Source organism: Styela clava, chromosome 5 (assembly GCF_964204865.1).
Source record: "Styela clava chromosome 5, kaStyClav1.hap1.2, whole genome shotgun sequence".
NCBI classification, from domain to species: Eukaryota; Metazoa; Chordata; class Ascidiacea; order Stolidobranchia; family Styelidae; genus Styela; species Styela clava.
This window is the reverse complement of record NC_135254.1, coordinates 7,248,016-7,258,133: the sequence shown is the minus strand read 5'-3', so window position 1 is coordinate 7,258,133 and position 10,118 is coordinate 7,248,016. Positions and strand designations below refer to the sequence as shown.

At 34.6% G+C, this 10,118-nt stretch overlaps 1 protein-coding gene across 6 annotated transcripts in view; it reads right to left on the bottom strand.

Annotated features, from left to right (window-relative positions):
• Positions 1–3,312: 3,312 nt before the first annotated feature.
• Positions 3,313–10,118, bottom strand: part of LOC120344577 (far upstream element-binding protein 1-like) — a 36,225-nt gene continuing 29,419 nt past the window's right edge. For 5 of the 6 annotated variants that reach the window (XM_039413863.2, XM_039413866.2, XM_039413867.2 and 2 more), the window contains 2 exons: positions 9,849–10,029; positions 3,313–6,656 (listed from right to left, as the gene is read on the bottom strand). In XM_039413863.2, coding sequence (XP_039269797.2) covers positions 9,904–10,029 — 126 coding nt within the window. In that variant the 3' untranslated portion in view covers positions 3,313–6,656; positions 9,849–9,903. The remainder of the gene's footprint in view (positions 6,657–9,848; positions 10,030–10,118) is intronic. The other variant, XM_039413865.2, reaches the window with a different exon arrangement.

The window sequence follows — 10,118 nt, the reverse complement described above, 5'->3', positions numbered from 1 at the left end:
ACTTTTTTACCAAAAGTTCAAAATTACCGAGGTCAGGGCTTTCCAGAAATCTTTAAACGCGCACTTCTACGGCGAGTTAATGATTACTCGCTAATCAAGAGAGCGCTATTCTCTTTATTTACTATAGCTAGGCTTACCATATTTCTGAAGCAAAAAACCGGGACGGCACGGATTGGACAAGTCAACCTTGGTACGATTCCAGGGGCTTAGTAATAGTTTTAAACGTGTTCCATACCATCGTGGGTAGATGACGGGCATCGAAATTAGCTGTAAATTTTATTAAAATATCCTCTATTGGTCTTTGCTTCAAATAAAGAAATCGTTCAACTCATTAAAAAAGTTGCACTTTGTTTCCGACATTTTGGTGATTCAACGACAGTACAGTTGAGTGTTAAATTAACGCATGGTTCGTTCATATATACCTATTATCATAACTATTACATAACATTTTTTCTGTCTATCTGAGCTAGTGAAATGAGACGCAAATCAGTGGTAAATCGGCTGCCTCCGTTAAAAGTATCAGTAATAGTATCAAATAGAAAAATGATTTATTAATGTCATACTGCAAAACCGGGACATTTAGGTCTATCGCCGGAACGACAGAAAAACATTCTAAAACCGGGACTGTCCCGGCTAAACCGGGACGTATGGTAAGCCTAACTATAGCGTCACAGCTATTTTTATACAGTCAGGTGCAATTAAATTATAAAAGTCAATCACTCCATAAGATATCCAAAGTGAGGGCCAATGATCCAAAATTCACCAATTAGCAGCCCCGCACTAGTCGACCGACCGCGTTTGCGGGAGTCTTTTCAACAAATATACCCAGTGGCTTGATTCATGGCCGCGATGATCTGATCTGATGACAGGTTCAGGTTTTTATAGCATTTAGGTTTGCATGGTTTTTATATAACGAGGGAACGGGGAACATTTTCCTAAAATATTAAATCCGCTCACCGGTCATAATTAGAGTTACCATATTTTCAATTGCAGTTTCAAGTATTTTGTGGCCTCTAGAACTGCCGCAAAACCATGGCGGGATTCCAAACCATTGCCGCTATGACAAAACCCAACGCGACTGACTTTTTAGCTGCAACAAACCAACAGCGAGCTGCCGTCGTAACGGCAGCAAATCGAATACCACCAATTTTGCTACCGTAACCACGGCATGTCGGCTGTAATAGCAGGGTTGCCCCTGATGGTGATAAACATTGGGTAAGTTGGCAGTTTGGGTGGATTTGGGGTTAGGTTCAAGTAGATATAATTACGCATGATAAGCTAAAATATTGTACATGACTTTGTGAATATACCGGTAATAGCGCCATAAAACCCTGGCAGGAGACGACGTGGTACGCTCGTGGCAGGAGTTGCCATGAAGTGGTAAAAACTGCGGCACCATATTTTGGTCACCTCAAAGCGGGACGCTTCCGAAGACCATAGCTTTGATTTTATCAACTTTAAATTAACCGATTTCACATTAGGGCCCTACATTTAAAACCATCCCGGCTATCTTCAGTGACTATATTGTCATTGAGAGTTCATGCGCTGTCTGTCTAAATATCGGTTTCAGTTCGAAAAATATAAAATAATTTATATCAACGTTAAGCACTCTTTTGGCGTACGGGGCTTACATGTAACAAATCGTAGTAATTGTCCGCTAACGCATTCACCTACACTCCCACAGTAAGTAATCTACCAATACGCTACACAGCAACGAGAACATGCTAATTGGTAATATTTGGCTTTTGGCTGTCCGTCGGGATATGACGTTAAAAATTGAAACTGTCCTGCCTAAAACGGGAAGTATGGTAAGCCTACTCACTCATGTGGACGGAAATATCAATTGAAGATCTCTTATCATAGATCATAACTAGATATGGTATGTGCAGGGCTTTATCGGGGCAAGTATAAAAAAAGTGCGTAAATCGAATCGCGAGTCCAAGGAATGCATGGATTCGAATCAAAATCTCTGCCCATCCCTAAAGCCTTGCATGATTTTCTAAAATGAGTGAACCCGCCGTTAGACATCGTTCCTACATTATCGAGAAATCCTCGGTGTGCGTACCAGCTCTATTTATTGGACACGTTTAGTGGACATAACGATCGTTTTGTTGTTCTTTGACGTTTTGAAGAAATCGCTTTTCTCTTTGATTACTGGACCAATTGCTTTGAAACTTCCAGTGGTTAAAGATAAAAATTTTCTTCAGAAGGCTATTACTTTTTTTTTTCGCTATGACGTCATCAAAATCATGTGACTCTACGTGTCCATACATTTGCGCATAGCTCTCTTGTTGGACATAACGATCGTTTTGTTGTTCTTTGACACGTTTTGAAGAAATCGCTTTTCTCTTTGATTACTGGACCAATTGCTTTGAAATTTTCAGTGGTTAAAGATAAAAATTTTCTTCAGAAGACTATTACTTTTTTTTGCTATGACGTCAAAATTATTGCTGTTAGGTGCCGCTACGTGTCCATATATTTGAGCATAGCTCTCTTGTCGGGTCTATATTCCTAGTTTGTCAGAAATACCGATTTCGGTCGTCGTTATCGAAGATTCCAAATGGGAAGTTTCCTTCCGGCTAACGAAAAGCATGCCAACTTCCCGCCCACACACACACTGCTTCAAATCCACACCACAGCCTCATTACAAACGAGACCTTCAGTTCCATAATTATGTTCATTGGACACGAAGTGGACATAACGATCGTTTCAATATTATGTTGTTGTCGTTCTTTGACACGTTTTTAAAAAGTCGCTTTTCTCTTCGAATACTGGACCAATTGCTTTGAAATTTTCAGTGGTTGAAGATTGATTTTTTCGCTAGAAGGCTATTACTTTTGTTTAATTCAAAATTTTGCGTGAATTCTATGAAATTTGATATTTCGTCTAAAATCTTGCTGTATTATTTTTTATCCATGGGAACACGGATTTTAGTCAGTGTCATGACTGGCTGTACGTTTTGATTCTGCAAAATTCTTGCTACTGGAAATTCAGAACTTTTTTGAGGGTACCGGTAGCGTCAAAGGTACCGGTAAAGACTGATTCGCTCTGGTCTAACGTGTCCATATATTTGTGCATAGCTCTCTTGTATTCTTAGTTTGCATGTCATTATCAGGGAATCCAATCCGGAAGAGAATATATATTTTCATCCAGATCGAGGTTTCTTTGCAATCAATTTCTATGGATTTTGTGTGATGTTGATTTATCGCACGAATAAATCAGCTAAAAAAGCAATCCAAATCCCCCCTAATCTTCTGCTGAAATTTACTCTTACGACCTACACCGTATTCCCATTACAAAGGAGATCTTGCATTTCCATGTTCTTGTAGCATTTTTATGCAACTTTGTTATTACAGATAAAATTCGCATGAAATTTAGCACTTACCATAGAAGAAATTGTAAAATTACTTGTGGTACCTTATCACAACTACACAATGAAAAATTCATTATCAAGTGGACTGACATTTAAACAAATCGCAGAAAAAGTACATTTAAAGACGCATCAAATAGCATTCAGGCAGTTTAAATAATGAAATTTGCGTTTAATAAATTCATCATTAATTTCAGAAATCGAGAAAAACCGGAAAATCGCTAACTTTTTTCACACACAAATATATATATACAAGCGGATATACAAGATTAATAATGAAACGTCTATTTACATGTAGCGGCTCCCACGATTCAGCATTCAAAATATACAGTATGAGGCACCAAGATATTATTTAACAGTCATGAGTTGAAGGGAGGGCGACTAAAGGATGTAATAAACTGGCGAGATGTTGAAAAAAAACTTTTTCGCAAAAACAAACACATTTTAATGCACAGAAAAATGTTCCTGAAAGAAAAAATGCGCGATTATAAACTGAATTTGAAGTTACAAAACACTTTCTTGAAAATTACGCTTCACAGTGGCTAATATGTCAAAACGAAGCGGTGAAAAACATTATTATATAACGCGAAGACATTATTATTTTAAAACAAAACGGCAGAACATTTTATTAAAGGACAATTTAAAGCAGAAACTATCTCAAATGTGCGAAAACTTCAAATAGTATTTAGATAACAGGCAAGGAAAATAGTTATAAAAACGCATTCATGGTAAATTTATCGCAAAAATACTAAAACAACTGAAATGAAATTAGACATATAAGGGTGTTTAAAACAACGCCGGCTGTGAATGATCATTGATAGGAGACCTAAAGAAAAACGTTAGACATTCGACAGAAAACAATTTATTCAGTGTATCTTTACATGAACTGGCAAAAAATTCAAGAGGAAAAATGCAGAAATCTTCACGAGAAACGCTGGCGAAATACTGGCATCATAAAGACATGAAATCACGAAACGATGAATTGAAATCACGGTGAATTGAAATCATCAGTATAAATGCATTTGGCATAGACATCAATCCTGTATGTTACATAGGTAAAAAGAAAAACAATCACATTTAATCTCTGTAATTAGGTTTTCTGCCTCTTGGACCGAGAAAAGCAGACTTATAGCAATGCTTTAAATTCTATGTATTTTATATGCAACAAGTTTACTCATCATGATTTAATTAAAGCACCTACTGATAAGCCTAAGCAAATATATATTTTCGTTGCAAAAGGGCAACCAACATGAACTTTGCAATGAGTAAAATCAAAAACTCAGGGCAAATAACAAAGTTGCATTAAGTTCTCGATAATAATTATTCAATGATTTGATTTTCTTGAACTTAAAAAACTTTGCATCATTACAATGTTAAATAAAACACTATCAAATTGTACAATAGCAGTGTATTTCCAAATAGAACCGAATAATGGTTTATATATCAATTTGGAATTATCGAACAAGCATACTGGCTCATAGAGCAGAGCAGGTCCGGTCCAAGACGCCGAAGTTGGTTATATCAAAGAAGCAAAAAAGTTCTAATTTTAACAATGGCGGTGCGGTCAGTGCTGTACTCCATTGTTAATAAAGAGTAGTCAACTTACAAGGCGAAAACCAGAAAACTAAAATAATATCAGGGAATAAAAAGTTTATTACTTGTTTGTCTAAAATAAACCAAAAATACTTTACACTCTAGGTGTGAGGCAATGGGTTTTAATATGTTTTGACGTTACATGCGATATTTTTATCAGGTTGACCTCATATGACCTAGAAATATAAAAATTGTTTGTGGCCATCAGCCCACTGCAACCTTACCCTCTCATATTTCTGTTCCGGTTAACAATGCAATAATTTTTAACTGTTAATTCCAAAAATTTTGTCTCTCATTATGCAATATGATATCTTGATACTACTCAAGGGCGCTGTTATAAAGCTTTCAACATTCCATAAAAACAGACCAGTTTATCAAAATCTAACAGTACACTTGGCGAAACATGTATAAATAAATATACGCTACACTATTGTTATTATTATGCATAACAGTGATTTTCATTTTCAATATAACGCTATAAACGTAAGCACTAAAACAACTTATATCATGATATTTTTTGTATAAAAAAGACATAGCGAGGAAACAGCATTTAAAAAAAACTTGCGCGAAATACTATAAACGATTGATGTTACATAATAATTACTCACTTTGAAAACAACAGTGGAAAGAAACATCACTGATTTACTAGAAGTCATTCACGTATGATTGAATGGTGCATATTTTAGAGTTTGAAGTTATTATTTTTAAAAATTTACGCTCTTTTAATCGCAGCCTGCTACAAGTATCGTTTCGACATTATTTACACAAAAATGGGGCAGAGAAGCAGCTCACTAGATATAATGAGGTGATAAACTTTTTGCTGACTAAATTACTTCAAAATTGCTATTAATTACAACAAAATTTTTCAGCTTGGAGCACAAATTTTACGCTATTGGAACCACCAGTCATATTATTTTACTTTTATGTATGAAATTTCATAACAGATGAAAATTTTTACTTTCGAGTCAGTTTGTAATTGAATTTAGATACGTTTTTATATTTGAAAACTATACCGCCACATTTCTTATTGACAAATCATTATTGTGGTCACAAAAATTTCAGAGCTTGTAAATGTGTATTGAACCATACTGGATGAACGAATAAATAAATTTCCGAACAAAAATTTGTTTTGAGAAACCCTACGTCTAGCAAGCTGCTACCTATACCCCACATTAAAATAAAAAACACTATTTACAGCTTTTATACAAGGCAGCACAGAATTCTATTTACATACAAACGAATGTTATTATTGGCAAGGCACGTTTATCAGATGTTTAATACATTTATAGACAAATATAGAGATGCAATAATTGCACTCACCACAAATATTAGATTACACCTCATTTATATATGGATTGCACTCAACTACTGGACTTAACACTCAAGACAGGTGGCCATAGTTTCCTTCAACATACTTACCATACCCTCATTGGCCCTAGAAGGGCGTTTTTTTGGGACTACCGACAGGGCAGTGTCACCCCCCAAAAGACTTTTTCAAGTTCTATTAGAAGAGTTTCAGCCCCAAGCAACTCAAAAGCAATCTAAGACTATTAGATAGTTCTTTACAGTTTTGCATTTAAAGTTTACCCCCTTCAACAATAACTTCTGGTACGTTTCGATTTCGCTTTTTCCGCTGCCACAAGAGGTCGCTCTAAGTCTAGAAGATTGGCACGGAGAGGCACAAGAACGAGGCCTGAGTTCAGAAAATAAAAGAATAATCATTTTATGCGAAGAAATTGCATGAAAAGTCCAAAATGCGAAGAAATTGCATAAAAAGTCCATAATGCACTGAAGAATATTTTGACGAGGAAATTTCATGTTGAAAACGAACAGCAAAAATAAGAAGTAGGTATGTTATATGAGAGAGTAAAACGAAACCGGTCAACATAATCACTGAAAGGCACTGTTTAAAATTGCAACAAATTAAACATGCATTTTCAAGAAGCTTGGAAAACTGTTGTATTGTAGACCCTTGTTGCTGCTGTCGCATCCCTTTGAATCTAAACTTATACCATGAATATGGAAAAGACAATAGAATATGCAGATACAAGCATTGGTATACTTGGTAACACCAAATCTTATGTACGAAATTGTTCAGGCAAGTTACAATATTCTAGACCAAATAATTTCAATGCTCGCATATTTGTGAAAAAGAAATGATATTATTTGGGCTTATATTTTAATCCACCTCTTCGTAAATAAATATTTGCTGTTTAATCTCCAGACATGAGAAACAACACTTCAAATACTCAGATTTTCAAATGTGAAAACATTTTCTCTTGCCATTTTCCAATATTAACATCCTAATATATCATAATATTTCTGGTAGGTCCTTCAAATGGGCGAAAAAAAATTAGGTAAATATTTTCAAAAGAATTAGTAAATTTCCAAAAGTTAGGTAAATCAGAAGAATGACACTGTGCGTTATTAACCATAAGTTGAATTTATAAATTTCATAATTTAGTAAAAAATATCAGAACAGAATTGGCTGAATGTCATTTCACACACAACTAATCCACTTATTTGAAAAATAGCATTTGTGAATACAATCATGCAAAATATTCTGCTATTACGTTGCTAAATAAAAATATTCATCAATACACTGTGTGCTTGTTTAAACCTGACAATAACTGCATTGCTACATTAATTCATCATTCTATTTTTTACATATTTTGAAATGTGCATTATTCAATTGGTGGCACTCCCATAGATAGTGCACCAAGGTGGCGCACAATCTGAACCCTAACCTGATACACACACTTGTTCAGGCTGTGCGTCATCTTGGTGCACATACTTCAAGAGCACCCAATTGGTTACGTAAACAGATACACTACTGAACCACTATGTTTGTAAGATGTTTCGGAAGAACTTCTAAGAAAATCTACCAAACAATTCAAAAATTAAAATTACATTTAGTGGAACTAGCAATGTTTAAACAACTGTGATCGAATGGCCTAAGACAGCAAATATGTAAAAATAACAGCATTGCATTTTATTTTATCATTAGCGAATCTGAAAACCTAACAGTAACATGGATATTGAATATTATACGATAAGGACAATGTTTATATTTCCTATCTACACCAAAGCAAGCATTAACATATTTAATTGCACTGGGATATCTACAGTAAGATAGGCGTTCAAGTAGTATGTGAACCAAGATGGCAGACACCGGAACGCAAAAGGTGTACCAGGTTAGGGTTAGGCCATAAATTTTATACCAATTTCTCTTATTTTAGTTCTATTGCAAGTTCAGGGACAAGCCAAGTGACTCCCGTAGTATTTGTACCTGAAATTATGGCCTAACCATGACCTGGTACACATACTACGTTCCATATGACAGATCAATCGTTTCCAGTAAGTTATCAAGGTATTTACCAAAAAAATAATAGTTTACGTTCGAATTTCTGAAAAAAGGACTTTTGCAAAGAATGCACTGAACAGAGATATACAACTTTGACAAAATTTTAAGCAAAAGAAATTCTCGAATAATCAAAATCTTATTAGCAGTTAAAGAAGACAACATATTTATCCCACAAAGTAGCCATTCCCTGCCTTTTTATATTGATACACAGATAAACAGATGCAATACACTATTTTGAACCCAGTTATAATTTTTTTTGAGATTGTCAGCTGAGAATTGGAACTTTTCTGATGAACAGAAGAGCCGAAGAGACCCCAAACGACCAACTTATGGCCGAGGGACATTTTTAAAATCTTATGTTTTAACCAATTTTGCTCAAATATAAACAATATACTAATTGTTCATAAAAAAGTTCTTGAAATATATATTTTGTTTATATTTAATCAACCAGGTCTTGGTAAAATGAAAACAGGCAGATCATAGAATGTGTAATTACCATAAAATGATATTAGGTTATAGACTTCAATAAACTTGTGCTAACTTTCAACGCTTATAATTTGGCAAACAACATTTCTTACCAACATATTATGAGAATTACACTAGCAGACACTGAGATTATCAAAAAAAAAAAAAATCTAATATAATACAAAAAATGTCAAAATTTTGAGGCATCTGTCTAATAATTTAAAAAAAATGATACTAAAAATGTTTTCTTCATTTGCACAACAAATAAATTGCTTTCATCGAGAGACACTGACATTTATGACAATAATGGTTTATTATTATTTAAAGAGGACACCAAATTTTTTTCAGTGTTTCTACAGTGAGAAAAAAACAAATAAATTTATTTTTTAGAAATGATAGTGTTCAATGTGTATTGATATAAAATAAGCATGAGATTCAAGATATTTTTAAGTGAGAATAACAAAAGTTCTTTAAGAAAACAATTGATAATTTTATTTACAGTCAAATATTTGATACATATTTTTTTTGAACACAACAATTTTTTTTTCATGTAATGTAAAATAAGTCAAAATTGAGTGGAAACCATAGACAGGATATGCATGTGTTATTATCTCGAAATGTCTACAAGAGAGGAGCATGGAAAAATATTTTTTGTATGTTATAAAAAAACAGCAACAGCTTTGTACGAGTTAAAAAAAAAAGAAAGATAATTGACAAGTTTATGATCTAGTTTTAGCACCAAGAAGACATCTCAAAAACGAAAACTACGGCTTTGGAAAGGTATATGGATTCTTAATTAATGATATATAAGCAGGGTTCTGATAACACTCAAGTGTAATAACTGATAAATACACTGATTAGTTGATAAATTCATTGATTAAAAATATATAAAGGTTAGGTATTGATGGCAAAATAATTTCAGTAGACTACCCATATTTCCCTACATCAACTGACGCTTTAAAAGTTAAAGCGACACACACAAAACTAAATTCTGAAACGCTTAGATTCATTCATACAAGGTGGATCCCCCTCCCCCCAAATTAAAATTCTACATACCTCTGCCAGTTGGGTCCTGCTGCTATTTACAATTTCTGTGCTGCCGTGGTTCAACTTACTGCCCGGGGGCAGTAGGTGCCGGTGTGCCTGCCGGGTATTGGACCTGTTGTTGTTGATAGTATTGCTGGCATTGCCTGTAATATTCAGCCCATGCTGCGCTGTAATCCGCCCCTCCTGCAGCCTGTGAACAGATAAAAATATTTGAGACTGAAGATAATTGGATGGAGCAGGGCTTTCCAAACTGGGGGTCGCGCCCCTGTAGAAAGGCGC